The 17765-nt window shown below is 42.3% G+C and overlaps 1 protein-coding gene across 1 annotated transcript in view; it reads left to right on the top strand.

The window, feature by feature from the left end:
- LOC148073999 (uncharacterized) overlaps positions 1-16236 on the top strand; it is a 41683-nt gene extending 25447 nt beyond the window's left edge. The window contains exons 71-102 of the mRNA XM_087797794.1: positions 865-1068; positions 1655-1806; positions 2013-2211; positions 2254-2304; positions 2578-2781; positions 3938-4089; positions 5554-5749; positions 6257-6375; positions 6694-6865; positions 8293-8496; positions 8539-8592; positions 10576-10779; positions 10822-10875; positions 11149-11342; positions 11488-11801; positions 11880-12054; positions 12126-12373; positions 12456-12639; positions 12726-12933; positions 13012-13187; positions 13281-13350; positions 13418-13518; positions 13888-13919; positions 13993-14170; positions 14244-14348; positions 14427-14467; positions 15123-15245; positions 15324-15422; positions 15485-15613; positions 15687-15726; positions 15790-15913; positions 15977-16236. Coding sequence (XP_087653920.1) covers positions 865-1068; positions 1655-1806; positions 2013-2211; positions 2254-2304; positions 2578-2781; positions 3938-4089; positions 5554-5749; positions 6257-6375; positions 6694-6865; positions 8293-8496; positions 8539-8592; positions 10576-10779; positions 10822-10875; positions 11149-11342; positions 11488-11801; positions 11880-12054; positions 12126-12373; positions 12456-12639; positions 12726-12933; positions 13012-13187; positions 13281-13350; positions 13418-13518; positions 13888-13919; positions 13993-14170; positions 14244-14348; positions 14427-14467; positions 15123-15245; positions 15324-15422; positions 15485-15613; positions 15687-15726; positions 15790-15913; positions 15977-16184 — 4714 coding nt within the window. The 3' untranslated portion in view covers positions 16185-16236. The remainder of the gene's footprint in view (positions 1-864; positions 1069-1654; positions 1807-2012; positions 2212-2253; positions 2305-2577; positions 2782-3937; positions 4090-5553; positions 5750-6256; positions 6376-6693; positions 6866-8292; positions 8497-8538; positions 8593-10575; positions 10780-10821; positions 10876-11148; positions 11343-11487; positions 11802-11879; positions 12055-12125; positions 12374-12455; positions 12640-12725; positions 12934-13011; positions 13188-13280; positions 13351-13417; positions 13519-13887; positions 13920-13992; positions 14171-14243; positions 14349-14426; positions 14468-15122; positions 15246-15323; positions 15423-15484; positions 15614-15686; positions 15727-15789; positions 15914-15976) is intronic.
- The last annotated feature ends 1529 nt before the right edge of the window (positions 16237-17765 follow it).

Genomic DNA, 17765 nt, shown 5'->3' with positions numbered 1-17765 from the left:
GCACATCGACGCAGTACTACCCAAGTACAACATCAACCTCGCCCAGCACAGCGACAGCGATAACCAGCATATCCCTTGAAGCATCATCTGCTACAAGTGAGCGCACTTTTTCTTCTCAAACAACGGCAACTTCAACAAGTAAAATCACTTCTTCCACAACTGAATCTTCTTCTTCAACCATAGAGACAACCACAGAATCCACAGTACCATCTTCATATTCACCAATAGAAAAGTCGACCACCACAACAAGTACGGTTACTGTTCCAACAAAAACGTTTTCTACTGTTAAAGAACAGCTCAGTACAAAAACATCCTCTACAGCCCCACCTGGAACTACTGCAACCACAACAGAGCAAGCTTCATTTACTACTTCAACAACTCTAGCAAACAAACCCTCCTCTTCTACAGCCGAAGGATTGTCCACATTTGCATCCATATCTTCAACATCAACACCAAATCCAACCACATTGACAAAAACTACAAGGGTGCCAACTGGTTCTGAGACTAGTAACACGGTGACAACTGAAACAACGACAGGGAGGACAGCTACGACTGCTGAACCAGTAAGCACATCGACGCAGTACTACCCAAGTACAACATCAACCTCGCCCAGCACAGCGACAGCGATAACCAGCATATCCCTTGAAGCATCATCTGCTACAAGTGAGCGCACTTTTTCTTCTCAAACAACGGCAACTTCAACAAGTAAAATCACTTCTTCCACAACTGAATCTTCTTCTGCAACCATAGAGACAACCACAAACACAGAATCCACAGTACCATCTTCATATTCACCAATAGAAAAGTCGACCACCACAACAAGTACGATTACTGTTCCAACAAAAACGTTTTCTACTGTTAAAGAACAGCTCAGTACAAAAACATCCTCTACAGCCCCACCTGGAACTACTGCAACCACAACACAGCAAGCTTCATTTACTACTTCAACAACTCTAGCAACCAAACCCTCCTCTTCTACAGCCGAAGGATTGTCCACATTTACATCCATATCTTCAACATCAACACCAAAGCCAACCACATTGACAAAAACTACAAGGGTGCCAACTGGTTCTGAGACTAGTAACAAGGTGACAACTGAAAAAACGACAGGGAGGAAAACTACGACTGCTCGACCAGTAAGCACATCGACGCAGTACTACCCTAGTACAACATCAACCTCGCCCAGCACAGCAACAGCGATAACCAGCATATCCCTTGAAGCATCATCTGCTACAAGTGAGCGCACTTTTTCTCCTCAAACAACGGCAACTTCAACGAGTAAAATCATTTCTTCCACAACTGAATCTTCTTCTGCAGCCATAGAGACAACCACAAACACAGAATCCACAGTACCATCTTCATATTCACCAATAGAAAAGTCGACCACCACAACAAGTACGGTTACTGTTCCAACAAAAACGTTTTCTACTGTTAAAGAACTGCTCAGTACAAAAACATCCTCTACAGCCCCACCTGGAACTACTGCAACCACAACACAGCAAGCTTCATTTACTACTTCAACAACTCTAGCGACCAAACCCTCCTCTTCTACAGCCGAAGGATTGTCCACATTTGCATCCATATCTTCAACATCAACACCAAAGCCAACCACATTGACAAAAACTACAAGGGTGCCAACTGGTTCTGAGACTAGTAACACGGTGACAACTGAAACAACAACAGGGAGGACAACTACGACTGCTGGACCAGTAAGCACATCGACGCAGTACCCAAGTACAACATCAACCTCGCCCAGCACAGCAACAGCGATAACCAGCATATCCCTTGAAGCATCATCTGCTACAAGTGAGCGCACTTTTTCTCCTCAAACAACGGCAACTTCAACGAGTAAAATCACTTCTTCCACAACTGAATCTTCTTCTGCAACCATAGAGACAACCACAAACACAGAATCCACAGTACCATCTTCATATTCACCAATAGAAAAGTCGACCACCACAACAAGTACGGTTACTGTTCCAACAAAAACGTTTTCTACTGTTAAAGAACAGCTCAGTACAAAAACGTCCTCTACAGCCCCACCTGGAACTACTGCAACCACAACACAGCAAGCTTCATTTACTACTTCAACAACTCTAGCAACCAAACCCTCCTCTTCTACAGCCGAAGGATTGTCCACATTTTCATCAATATCTTCAACATCAACACCAAAGCCCACCACATTGACAAAAACTACAAGGGTGCCAACTGGTTCTGAGACTAGTAACACGGTGACAACTGAAACAACGACAGGGAGGACAGCTACGACTGCTGGACCAGTAAGCACATCGACGCAGTACCCAAGTACAACATCAACCTCGCCCAGCACAGCAACAGCGATAACCAGCATATCCCTTGAAGCATCATCTGCTACAAGTGAGCGCACTTTTTCTCCTCAAACAACGGCAACTTCAACGAGTAAAATCACTTCTTCCACAACTGAATCTTCTTCTGCAACCATAGAGACAACCACAAACACAGAATCCACAGTACCATCTTCATATTCACCAATAGAAAAGTCGACCACCACAACAAGTACAGTTACTGTTCCAACAAAAACGTTTTCTACTGTTAAAGAACAGTTCAGTACAAAAACATCCTCTACAGCCCCACCTGGAACTACTGCAACCACAACACAGCAAGCTTCATTCACTACTTCAACAACTCTAGCAACCAAACCCTCCTCTTCTACAGCCGAAGGATTGTCCACATTTGCATCCATATCTTCAACATCAACACCAAAGCCAACCACATTGACAAAAACTACAAGGGTGCCAACTGGTTCTGAGACTAGTAACACGGTGACAACTGAAACAACAACAGGGAGGACAACTACGACTGCTGGACCAGTAAGCACATCGACGCAGTACCCAAGTATAACATCAACCTCTCCCAGCACAGCAACAGCGATAACCAGCATATCCTTTGAAGCATCATCTGCTACAAGTGAGCGCACTTTTTCTCCTCAAACAACGGCAACTTCAATGAGTAAAATCACTTCTTCCACAACTGAATCTTCTTCTGCAACCATAGAGACAACCACAACCACAGAATCCACAGTACCATCTTCATATTCACCAATAGAAAAGTCGACCACCACATCAAGTACGGTTACTGTTCCAACAAAAACGTTTTCTACTGTTAAAGAACAGTTCAGTACAGAAACATCCTCTACAGCCCCACCTGGAACTAGTGCAACCACAACACAGCAAGCTTCATTTACTACTTCAACAACTCTAGCAACCAAACCATCCTCTTCTACAGCCGAAGGATTGTCCACATTTACATCAATATCTTCAACATCAACACCAAAGCCAACCACATTGACAAAAACTACAAGGGTGCCAACTGGTTCTGAGACTAGTAACACTGTGACAACTGAAACAACGACAGGGAGGACAGCTACGACTGCTGGACCAGTAAGCACATCGACACAGTACTACCAAAGTACAACATCAACCTCGCCCAGCACAGCAACAGCGATAACCAGCATATCCCTTGAAGCATCATCTGCTACAAGTGAGCGCACTTTTTCTCCTCAAACAACGGCAACTTCAATGAGTAAAATCACTTCTTCCACAACTGAATCTTCTTCTGCAACCATAGAGACAACCACAAATACAGAATCCACAGTACCATCTTCATATTCACCAATAGAAAAGTCGACCACCACAACAAGTACAGTTACTGTTCCAACAAAAACGTTTTCTACTGTTAAAGAACAGTTCAGTACAAAAACGTCCTCTACAGCCCCACCTGGACCTACTGCAACCACAACACAGCAAGCTTCATTTACTACTTCAACAACTCTAGCAACCAAACCCTCCTCTTCTACAGCCGAAGGATTGTCCACATTTGCATCCATATCTTCAACATCAACACCAAAGCCAACCACATTGACAAAAACTACAAGGGTGCCAACTGGTTCTGAGACTAGTAACACGGTGACAACTGAAACAACAACAGGGAGGACAACTACGACTGCTGGACCAGTAAGCACATCGACGCAGTACCCAAGTATAACATCAACCTCTCCCAGCACAGCAACAGCGATAACCAGCATATCCTTTGAAGCATCATCTGCTACAAGTGAGCGCACTTTTTCTCCTCAAACAACGGCAACTTCAATGAGTAAAATCACTTCTTCCACAACTGAATCTTCTTCTGCAACCATAGAGACAACCACAACCACAGAATCCACAGTACCATCTTCATATTCACCAATAGAAAAGTCGACCACCACATCAAGTACGGTTACTGTTCCAACAAAAACGTTTTCTACTGTTAAAGAACAGTTCAGTACAGAAACATCCTCTACAGCCCCACCTGGAACTAGTGCAACCACAACACAGCAAGCTTCATTTACTACTTCAACAACTCTAGCAACCAAACCATCCTCTTCTACAGCCGAAGGATTGTCCACATTTACATCAATATCTTCAACATCAACACCAAAGCCAACCACATTGACAAAAACTACAAGGGTGCCAACTGGTTCTGAGACTAGTAACACTGTGACAACTGAAACAACGACAGGGAGGACAGCTACGACTGCTGGACCAGTAAGCACATCGACACAGTACTACCAAAGTACAACATCAACCTCGCCCAGCACAGCAACAGCGATAACCAGCATATCCCTTGAAGCATCATCTGCTACAAGTGAGCGCACTTTTTCTCCTCAAACAACGGCAACTTCAATGAGTAAAATCACTTCTTCCACAACTGAATCTTCTTCTGCAACCATAGAGACAACCACAAATACAGAATCCACAGTACCATCTTCATATTCACCAATAGAAAAGTCGACCACCACAACAAGTACAGTTACTGTTCCAACAAAAACGTTTTCTACTGTTAAAGAACAGTTCAGTACAAAAACGTCCTCTACAGCCCCACCTGGACCTACTGCAACCACAACACAGCAAGCTTCATTTACTACTTCAACAACTCTAGCAACCAAACCCTCCTCTTCTACAGCCGAAGGATTGTCCACATTTTTATCAATATCTTCAACATCAACACCAAAGCCCACCACATTGACAAAAACTACAAGGGTGCCAACTGGTTCTGAGACTAGTAACACGGTGACAACTGAAACAACGACAGGGAGGACAGCTACGACTGCTGGACCAGTAAGCACATCGACGCAGTACTACCCAAGTACAACATCAACCTCACCCAGCACAGCAACAGGGATAACCAGCATATCCCTTGAAGCATCATCTGCTACAAGTGGGAGCACTTTTTCTCCTCAAACAACGGCAACTTCAATGAGTAAAATCACTTCTTCCACAACTGAATCTTCTTCTTCAACCATAGAGACAACCACAAACACAGAATCCACAGTACCATCTTCATATTCACCAATAGAAAAGTCGACCACCACAACAAGTACGGTTACGGTTCCAACAAAAACGTTTTCTACTGTTAAAGAACAGTTCAGTACAAAAACGTCCTCTACAGCCCCACCTGGAACTACTGCAACCACAACACAGCAAGCTTCATTTACTACTTCAACAACTCTAGCAACCAAACCCTCCTCTTCTACAGCCGAAGGATTGTCCACATTTGCATCCATATCTTCAACATCAACACCAAAGCCAACCACATTGACAAAAACTACAAGGGTGCCAACTGGGTCTGAGACTAGTAACACGGTGACAACTGAAACAACAACAGGGAGGACAACTACGACTGCTGGACCAGTAAGCACATCGACGCAGTACCCAAGTACAACATCAACCTCGCCCAGCACAGCAACAGCGATAACCAGCATATCCCTTGAAGCATCATCTGCTACAAGTGAGCGCACTTTTTCTCCTCAAACAACGGCAACTTCAATGAGTAAAATCACTTCTTCCACAACTGAATCTTCTTCTGCAACCATAGAGACAACCACAACCACAGAATCCACAGTACCATCTTCATATTCACCAATAGAAAAGTCGACCACCACAACAAGTACGGTTACTGTTCCAACAAAAACGTTTTCTACTGTTAAAGAACAGTTCAGTACAGAAACATCCTCTACAGCCCCACCTGGAACTACTGCAACCACAACACAGCAAGCTTCATTTACTACTTCAACAACTCTAGCAACCAAACCCTCCTCTTCTACAGCCGAAGGATTGTCCACATTTGCATCCATATCTTCAACATCAACACCAAAGCCAACCACATTGACAAAAACTACAAGGGTGCCAACTGGTTCTGAGACTAGTAACACGGTGACAACTGAAACAACAACAGGGAGGACAACTACGACTGCTGGACCAGTAAGCACATCGACGCAGTACCCAAGTATAACATCAACCTCTCCCAGCACAGCAACAGCGATAACCAGCATATCCTTTGAAGCATCATCTGCTACAAGTGAGCGCACTTTTTCTCCTCAAACAACGGCAACTTCAATGAGTAAAATCACTTCTTCCACAACTGAATCTTCTTCTGCAACCATAGAGACAACCACAACCACAGAATCCACAGTACCATCTTCATATTCACCAATAGAAAAGTCGACCACCACAACAAGTACGGTTACTGTTCCAACAAAAACGTTTTCTACTGTTAAAGAACAGTTCAGTACAGAAACATCCTCTACAGCCCCACCTGGAACTACTGCAACCACAACACAGCAAGCTTCATTTACTACTTCAACAACTCTAGCAACCAAACCCTCCTCTTCTACAGCCGAAGGATTGTCCACATTTGCATCCATATCTTCAACATCAACACCAAAGCCAACCACATTGACAAAAACTACAAGGGTGCCAACTGGGTCTGAGACTAGTAACACGGTGACAACTGAAACAACAACAGGGAGGACAACTACGACTGCTGGACCAGTAAGCACATCGACGCAGTACCCAAGTATAACATCAACCTCTCCCAGCACAGCAACAGCGATAACCAGCATATCCTTTGAAGCATCATCTGCTACAAGTGAGCGCACTTTTTCTCCTCAAACAACGGCAACTTCAATGAGTAAAATCACTTCTTCCACAACTGAATCTTCTTCTGCAACCATAGAGACAACCACAACCACAGCATCCACAGTACCATCTTCATATTCACCAATAGAAAAGTCGACCACCACAACAAGTACGGTTACTGTTCCAACAAAAACGTTTTCTACTGTTAAAGAACAGTTCAGTACAGAAACATCCTCTACAGCCCCACCTGGAACTAGTGCAACCACAACACAGCAAGCTTCATTTACTACTTCAACAACTCTAGCAACCAAACCATCCTCTTCTACAGCCGAAGGATTGTCCACATTTACATCAATATCTTCAACATCAACACCAAAGCCCACCACATTGACAAAAACTACAAGGGTGCCAACTGGTTCTGAGACTAGTAACACGGTGACAACTGAAACAACGACAGGGAGGACAGCTACGACTGCTGGACCAGTAAGCACATCGACGCAGTACTACCCAAGTACAACATCAACCTCGCCCAGCACAGCAACAGCGATAACCAGCATATCCCTTGAAGCATCATCTGCTACAAGTGAGCGCACTTTTTCTCCTCAAACAACGGCAACTTCAACGAGTAAAATCACTTCTTCCACAACTGAATCTTCTTCTTCAACCATAGAGACAACCACAAACACAGAATCCACAGTACCATCTTCATATTCACCAATAGAAAAGTCGACCACCACAACAAGTACAGTTACTGTTCCAACAAAAACGTTTTCTACTGTTAAAGAACAGTTCAGTACAAAAACGTCCTCTACAGCCCCACCTGGAACTACTGCAACCACAACACAGCAAGCTTCATTTACTACTTCAACAACTCTAGCAACCAAACCCTCCTCTTCTACAGCCGAAGGATTGTCCACATTTGCATCCATATCTTCAACATCAACACCAAAGCCCACCACATTGACAAAAACTACAAGGGTGCCAACTGGTTCTGAGACTAGTAACACGATGACAACTGAAACAACGACAGGGAGGACAGCTACGACTGCTGAACCAGTAAGCACATCGACGCAGTACTACCCAAGTACAACATCAACCTCTCCCAGCACAGCGACAGCGATAACCAGCATATCCCTTGAAGCATCATCTGCTACAAGTGGGAGCACTTTTTCTCCTCAAACAACGGCAACTTCAATGAGTAAAATCACTTCTTCCACAACTGAATCTTCTTCTGCAACCATAGAGACAACCACAACCACAGAATCCACAGTACCATCTTCATATTCACCAATAGAAAAGTCGACCACCACAACAAGTACGGTTACTGTTCCAACAAAAACGTTTTCTACTGTTAAAGAACAGTTCAGTACAGAAACATCCTCTACAGCCCCACCTGGAACTACTGCAACCACAACACAGCAAGCTTCATTTACTACTTCAACAACTCTAGCAACCAAACCATCCTCTTCTACAGCCGAAGGATTGTCCACATTTACATCAATATCTTCAACATCAACACCAAAGCCCACCACATTGACAAAAACTACAAGGGTGCCAACTGGTTCTGAGACTAGTAACACGGTGACAACTGAAACAACGACAGGGAGGACAGCTACGACTGCTGGACCAGTAAGCACATCGACGCAGTACTACCCAAGTACAACATCAACCTCGCCCAGCACAGCAACAGCGATAACCAGCATATCCCTTGAAGCATCATCTGCTACAAGTGAGCGCACTTTTTCTCCTCAAACAACGGCAACTTCAACGAGTAAAATCACTTCTTCCACAACTGAATCTTCTTCTGCAACCATAGAGACAACCACAAATACAGAATCCACAGTACCATCTTCATATTCACCAATAGAAAAGTCGACCACCACAACAAGTACAGTTACTGTTCCAACAAAAACGTTTTCTACTGTTAAAGAACAGTTCAGTACAAAAACGTCCTCTACAGCCCCACCTGGACCTACTGCAACCACAACACAGCAAGCTTCATTTACTACTTCAACAACTCTAGCAACCAAACCCTCCTCTTCTACAGCCGAAGGATTGTCCACATTTTCATCAATATCTTCAACATCAACACCAAAGCCCACCACATTGACAAAAACTACAAGGGTGCCAACTGGTTCTGAGACTAGTAACACGGTGACAACTGAAACAACGACAGGGAGGACAGCTACGACTGCTGGACCAGTAAACACATCGACGCAGTACTACCCAAGTACAACATCAACCTCGCCCAGCACAGCAACAGCGATAACCAGCATATCCCTTGAAGCATCATCTGCTACAAGTGGGAGCACTTTTTCTCCTCAAACAACGGCAACTTCAATGAGTAAAATCACTTCTTCCACAACTGAATCTTCTTCTTCAACCAAAGAGACAACCACAAACACAGAATCCACAGTACCATCTTCATATTCACCAATAGAAAAGTCGACCACCACAACAGGTACGGTTACGGTTCCAACAAAAACGTTTTCTACTGTTAAAGAACAGTTCAGTACAAAAACGTCCTCTACAGCCCCACCTGGAACCACTGCAACCACAACACAGCAAGCTTCATTTACTACTTCAACAACTCTAGCAACCAAACCCTCCTCTTATACAGCCGAAGGATTGTCCACATTTGCATCCATATCTTCAACATCAACACCAAAGCCAACCACATTGACAAAAACTACAAGGGTGCCAACTGGGTCTGAGACTAGTAACACGGTGACAACTGAAACAACAACAGGGAGGACAACTACGACTGCTGGACCAGTAAGCACATCGACGCAGTACCCAAGTACAACATCAACCTCGCCCAGCACAGCAACAGCGATAACCAGCATATCCCTTGAAGCATCATCTGCTACAAGTGAGCGCACTTTTTCTCCTCAAACAACGGCAACTTCAATGAGTAAAATCACTTCTTCCACAACTGAATCTTCTTCTGCAACCATAGAGACAACCACAAACACAGAATCCACAGTACCATCTTCATATTCACCAATAGAAAAGTCGACCACCACAACAAGTACAGTTACTGTTCCAACAAAAACGTTTTCTACTGTTAAAGAACAGTTCAGTACAAAAACGTCCTCTACAGCCCCACCTGGAACTACTGCAACCACAACACAGCAAGCTTCATTTACTACTTCAACAACTCTAGCAACCAAACCCTCCTCTTCTACAGCCGAAGGATTGTCCACATTTGCATCCATATCTTCAACATCAACACCAAAGCCCACCACATTGACAAAAACTACAAGGGTGCCAACTGGTTCTGAGACTAGTAACACGGTGACAACTGAAACAACGACAGGGAGGACAGCTACGACTGCTGAACCAGTAAGCACATCGACGCAGTACTACCCAAGTACAACATCAACCTCGCCCAGCACAGCGACAGCGATAACCAGCATATCCCTTGAAGCATCATCTGCTACAAGTGGGAGCACTTTTTCTCCTCAAACAACGGCAACTTCAATGAGTAAAATCACTTCTTCCACAACTGAATCTTCTTCTGCAACCATAGAGACAACCACAGAATCCACAGTACCATCTTCATATTCACCAATAGAAAAGTCGACCAGCACAACAAGTACGGTTACTGTTCCAACAAAAACGTTTTCTACTGTTAAAGAACAGTTCAGTACAGAAACATCCTCTACAGCCCCACCTGGAACTACTGCAACCACAACACAGCAAGCTTCATTTACTACTTCAACAACTCTAGCAACCAAACCATCCTCTTCTACAGCCGAAGGATTGTCCACATTTACATCAATATCTTCAACATCAACACCAAAGCCCACCACATTGACAAAAACTACAAGGGTGCCAACTGGTTCTGAGACTAGTAACACGGTGACAACTGAAACAACGACAGGGAGGACAGCTACGACTGCTGGACCAGTAAGCACATCGACGCAGTACTACCCAAGTACAACATCAACCTCGCCCAGCACAGCAACAGCGATAACCAGCATATCCCTTGAAGCATCATCTGCTACAAGTGAGCGCACTTTTTCTCCTCAAACAACGGCAACTTCAACGAGTAAAATCACTTCTTCCACAACTGAATCTTCTTCTTCAACCATAGAGACAACCACAAACACAGAATCCACAGTACCATCTTCATATTCACCAATAGAAAAGTCGACCACCACAACAAGTACAGTTACTGTTCCAACAAAAACGTTTTCTACTGTTAAAGAACAGCTCAGTACAAAAACGTCCTCTACAGCCCCACCTGGAACTACTGCAACCACAACACAGCAAGCTTCATTTACTACTTCAACAACTCTAGCAACCAAACCCTCCTCTTCTACAGCCGAAGGATTGTCCACATTTACATCCATATCTTCAACTTCAACACCAAAGCCAACCACATTGACAAAAACTACAAGGGTGCCAATTGGTTCTGAGACTAGTAACACGGGGACAACTGAAACAACCACTTGGAGGACAACTTTGTCTCCAGGATTGGCATCGACTGAATCAACAATGTCCTTAACGTCCTTTGAAAGTTCTCCTCCATTTCAATCTACAACAGAATATATCTCTAAAACATGGGAGCCAACAGAGTCAACTGTGTTGCCTACAAGAACTACTTACTTGACTGAACGATCAACTAGTTCACCAAACATTAGCTCTCATCTCACCACCAAATCTACACTTTGGACATCTTTGCAATCTAGCACTGCTTCCCAACAATCTGTTCCGGCACCAGTTGGCCCATCTACTACAACATTATTTCCAACTGTTGTTACTGGTGGAACACCACCCCACCAAACTGCACCTGTTGAACCAGACTGGACGACAACAACCACCCCTTCTGTGCCCACGTGCCCAGAATGGGAAGTAGCGGTAAGATTCTTAAAATGGGGGAAATCTTCGTATTTATCTCAATATTTATATTTTACAATATTGTTTTTTATTTAACAGCAAAATGAGACCTTCTTTTTGTGCAACTGCACCATGGCAAGATGCATTGAGAATAATGTGATTGAAATAATCCCATTTGAGTGCCCTCCCATTAATGAGATTACTTGTGCTAATGGAGAGAAACCTGTTCTTGTCTATGATGACTACCAGTGCTGCCAACACTACACCTGTAACTGTAAGTAAATATGTTATTAAGAGTCTTTGTTTTGAAACTATCTGCATTGATTTGCATTTTATTTCTTGTAGGTAATTGTACGGGATGGGGAGATTCGCACCATGTAACCTTTGACGGACATTATTATAGTTTCCAAGGAAACTGCACCTACGTTCTGATGGAAGAGATTTCACCAAAGCATAACTTAAGGATTTATGTTGACAAAGACCTTTGTGATCCCTTTGGAGTGGTTACCTGCCCTCGATCTATTATAATATCATACGGCTCAGATGTCATTACTCTAAGGAATCATAATGCAATGGGAGTACCTGAACTAGAGGTGACACATGCATTTATTACAAAACTTAACCCTTCAGACACATTTTTATAATTTGATTTCACATCTATTTTTCTTTTGCAAGGCAATCAAAGAGGGAGATCACCTGAAATTGCCTTATTGGAACCAAGGAGTCAAGATATCAAATTCTGGACCTGCACTTGTTTTTGAGATAGAAAAATTGGAGGTCATCCTCTCTGTGACATTATCTGCTTTTAACATCACTATTCCTTCCAAGTTCTTTGAAGGAAACACACAGGGCCAGTGTGGTGAGGCCATCTTTATGCTTCTTTTTCATGACAATGTTTACATTTTTTGTGCGTATATTGATGTATATTCCATGGTCCTGCTTTAGGAACATGCAACAACAACCAAGGCGATGACTGCATGTTGCCAGGAGGGCGACTGGTTAATGATTGTGGCATGATGGCCGCTCACTGGCTAGTAAGCGATATTTACCAGCCAAACTGCATTGTTCCACGTGTGGCCCATAAAAAACTTCAACACGCTCCTACCCCTATTCCATGCAGACCAAACTCTATGTGTGACCTACTACTGAGCAGGTAAACCTCAGAAAATGAGTTCTGTTATTTAAATCTACAGAAAACTTTTATTGTTTTCTTAATTATTTCCCTCCACAGTGTTTTTGCAGAATGCCATCCATTTGTCAACCCCTACAATTTCTATCAAGCCTGTGCATATGACAGTTGCCACGGTTCTGACCGGGCAATCGAGTGTACGAGTTTGCAGATGTATGCTTCGGTTTGTTCACAGGCTGGGGTTTGCCTGAACTGGAGGGAATATACTACACTGTGTGGTGCGTTCCTGAAATATACAGACTTCAATACAAATAACTTGGGTGTCTTTAGTGAATGTTTTAATAACATTTCAGACTTTCTTTTTCAAACAGAGGTTGAATGCCCACAGGGAAAAGTTTACAATCCATGTGGTCCTTCTGAACAGCCAACATGTGAACACAGGTAAGTAGGATATCATATGAGTTCATGTGGACTGAGCTTTAAACTTTTTTTTTGTTGATAATTTCAGTCTGCATGAACCAGCGTTTATCTACAAAACAGAGGGTTGCTACTGTCCAGATGGAATGAAACTCTTCAGTAAAGATTCTGGCATTTGCGTGGATAAGTGCGGTAAATTTCCAATTTCTAACATTTACTAAGACCGAAAGAACAGGATCACAGGTATTAGCAGCTAAAATGAGTTGGGCCAGGGTGGTTGGGCTCCTCCTTAGTAATTGGGTGAGAAGCACAGACATCCGGGGGAGGCTTACAGTAGAACCAAAGAGAGCAGTCCGGTGAGGGAGCTTGGGCATCTGATTAGGATGCCTCCTGGAATCCCTGCTGGTGAGGTGTACAGGGCAGTTCCCTCCGGTAGGAGACCACGGTTGAGGACCGGAACGGGCAAGGGAGAGCATGTATCTCTCCCCTAGATGAAGCAGAAGAAGACGAAGAATGACTGATTAAAAAAAAAAAAACTTTTACATTTTTTTCAATTCACAGGATGTCTTGACCCAGATGGTGTCGCTCGTGAGGTATTATTCTCCTCTTAAGTCCTATTAATTTTGTTAACTACAAGTTTGTGACTACATCCATCAACTGTTTTAGTTTGAAGAAATCTTCGAGTACAAATGTGAAACCTGCACCTGTGAGGAGTCCACCAAGTCTGTGACCTGTAAGCCCAAGATCTGCCCACCACCACCCAAGGCTAACTGCATCGACCCAGGCTTCATCCTTGTCAAACGGGTAGATCCGGAAAATCCCTGCTGTTTTGCCTTTGTTTGTCGTAAGTTGCTTTAAAATCTTCTGTAAAGTTAATCACTCAATTTTTCTTTTATTAATAATAAATACGTCCACAGAATGTCATAGCAACATGTGTCCAAGCGTTAGCATGAATTGTCCAATGGGATATTATCCAGTCATTTATTATCCTGATGGAAAATGCTGCCCGAAACACGTTTGTGGCAAGTACCATAATGCCTTCAATGCATCATCTTTCGTTTGTTGAGCATGGTGTTCATAGTTGCACTTTTTCTTTCCAGAACCTAAAAAGGTCTGCATCCACAAAACCACAGAATACAAGGTAAATAGCAGTGTCAATGAATTATTTTTAAGTCACAAATATCACATAGAATAGATACAGCTTTGAATAGCAGATGATTACTTTTTTCAACTTTCAATTTGAGGGGGGACATGCTTTGGTCTGTTGAATAGTATAATACTGGTTATTTTACGTCATGTGCAGGCGGAACACGGGACTACATTTTTGTTCAATATCAGATAGTTAAGTAAATGAGATCATCACATCAAATGTGATCATTAAAGTCTGTTTAAAAGCAATGACTATATCTACAGCCCCACCTATATATAATGACTTTATCGAGACTTTTTTTTCTTAAATATCAATCTTTTTGATGTTTTTCTTAGGTTAGATATTGGTATTTGTTTCCATCTATAAAGGCTGTAATTGTATTACACATATCTGACATTTGGAATAAGATTCACACATTAAGTATACCTTCACCACATTCATATCCTCCTTGTTGCTCAATTTTATTGGCCAAGGAAGTCATTGTATTTGTTTTCAAGCTTTATGCTCTCTGATCGATTCTTATGCCAAATAAATATAGCTGTTAATCTGCCAATTTTCAATTATATTTGCTAGCAATAAAGGTATTTTTAACCAGCTCTTATCAACATCAGCAGAATACTTTATTCTCTTGTCTTTCTGTGTTTAGCCTGGAGATCTAGTGGAGGTGGATCAGTGCAAGATATGCAACTGCAGCGAAGAGGTGGAGCCGGGCTCTGGTCTGCATGAGATCAGATGTGAATATCCCAAATGTAACGAGACCTGTGACCAGGTGAGTGTCCTTCATTTTGATGGGAACCAAGACACGTTTGTCCATGATGTGATTTAACAAATGCTCTCCATCTCTCAGGGTTATGAATACGTGAGAACTGACTTGGATGAATGCTGCGGTCGATGCCTGAAGACACACTGTGTCCTGGATCATGATGGGGAAACACATGTTCTGCAGGTTTGCCTTTCGGGACATCAACTCTTTTATTTATGTGTCTCATGTGTGGTGTTTCCGATTAGCTTGGAGAAACCTGGTCGTCACATGAGAGGAACTGTGAATACTACACGTGTGTTAAGAACGGTGAGACATACGAGGCCATTCGGTCAAACACCGTTTGTCCGCCATTCCAGGAAAGCAACTGCCAACCTGTAAGTTCCACTGAAAACCTTTTTTTTTAACCTATTTGGTTAAATTGATTAATAAATGTGTCGCCACCTGCAGGACACAATTCAAACAGCAGCAAATGGCTGTTGCCACGTCTGTGAGTATTAATAACTCCTACAGGATAGTATTGTTGGAAGGATGATGGTTTTCTTCCAAACAGGCGTGGAGAGAGAGAAGGCTTGTAAGAAGATCTCCAGGAAAATGCGAATAACACATAACAACTGCCAGAGTCACGATGAAGTCGATGTTCCTTACTGTGAAGGATCCTGCAACACCTTCACCAGGTGAGGACGACACACCTCTGTTAGGTCTTTATCGAGCAACTTCTCACATTCTTCGTTTTAAAGATACTCCGAAGGGGAATCTGCAATTCAACGTTCCTGCTCCTGCTGTCGGGAAACCAACTCCAGGAATCACACGATCGATTTGTACTGCGAGAACGGGGACGTGGTTCCGTTCACATACATTCACGTGGAGGAATGTCACTGCGGCCCAACAGACTGCTCCAGACCAGCTCCAGCATCTCGCAAACGCAGAAGTTTTGCTCGAGTTTGAAGGAACTCAAAGAAGTAGTTACATATTATTTTATGTGAAGTAGTTCAATAAAGTAGACAGCAACTCATCTCTTGTGTCCTTGTTATTTGATTTCTTCAAATCTACTGAGAAAAACTGGTCTTGATTTCCTTCCAGAATAAGTTTGAATTCAACATATAATCAAAAGTAAATGAATCTGTTGTATCTCGTTGATACTCACCAAAAACGGAAATACTAGGGGGGCTAGAAATTATCGATATGGCGATATTATTTTCCACAATAATAGCTAAATAAAAATCCCAGTGATGACTGAGGATGAGAGGATACAGTCGACTCCAGCAGCTGTTTGTCTACAAAAAGCAGTTATGACTTCGTCAAGAGTCACATGGTCTGTAAATTCTGCAACACCAGAGTCTGGTGCTCAAAAATACTACATAATACAATACAGTAAAATATCCGTTTAGATGTCAATTTTATCATCTGCATCATTTAATATAACGGCAATTAGGCAAAAGAAAGGTGCAGTTATTACTGCGACGACTCTAAAGGGCAAACGAAAACCACAGAAAAAAATAAAGCCCACCCATAAAACCGAAACTTTAATAAGAAAAGTAAAACAAAATTGCAGTTGTTGTCCTTGACCTTCTGGGCCACCGTGTGTCTATATCTACTGTATGTAAACACCATTATGTATTTATTTATTTTGTTTTTTCGTGTTTGGGTAGTCAGTGATATTTTTAAGACGACATCGTCTCCATCCTTCTTTCGCCTTTGCAGCCCCGAACACGTCCACAGGTGTGGTTGACTGATGGTTCAAGTACGTCGTAATATCCTGCGTTGGAACAACGAAATGAAGTGTAAGGCCATTTTTTAAACAATTTGAACGGATTTGTATTTTGGGTGCAGTGGATTTATTTAGACTATGCTTTTAATGAAATTGTAAGATATGTAAAAACTAAATATATCTTCAAATGTCTCTCAATCTTTTGGGGCTTTCTTCCAACCTGGCGCCCACATCTGTGTTGATATGCTTATCCATCTCATGCTAGCTTAGTTAAACTATGATTGTTTTCAGGTAGAAATAAGAAAAAACAAAGAGAGTTTTTACTTTTATGACTAAGTTTAGTTAGTTGCTATCATGTATCACATGGTTCAGTTTTGTTTAGTTGTGGAATTATCATTGAATAGCTCGTCCAATTAAATAGTATTTTTGTTAAGTCGAGAAGAATCGATTCTGTAAGTACCTGAATATCCACAAGAGAGAAGTATAATATTATAATAAGTAAAATATTTAGTGTTAATAAAGGTATATTTATTATAATATATTATCTTGAGAACCTTATCTATCGAGTGAAGGCTCCTCCAAGAGCAAACATCTCTCGTAGCATTTTATATTTATGTTGCTATGCTAATTCTCAATAAGACATCATATTAGTTATTTCTGTGTAATATTTACTCACATTTAACTTGGCTCATAATAGCAGTTTATTTTTCATTTTTAACTGGAGTAAGTGCCAGATTAATATTCAGCCTTTTCTGTGTCATCCAGCCTGAAACCAAAGCCACTGAGAAACTCCAACAAATGCGGACTTCTACTAACAG

This window comes from Callionymus lyra, chromosome 8 (assembly GCF_982586985.1).
Source record: "Callionymus lyra chromosome 8, fCalLyr1.hap1.1, whole genome shotgun sequence".
Classification (NCBI taxonomy): domain Eukaryota; kingdom Metazoa; phylum Chordata; class Actinopteri; order Syngnathiformes; family Callionymidae; genus Callionymus; species Callionymus lyra.
The sequence above is the reverse complement of the archived record's forward strand: the minus strand, read 5'-3'. Positions and strand labels throughout refer to the sequence as shown.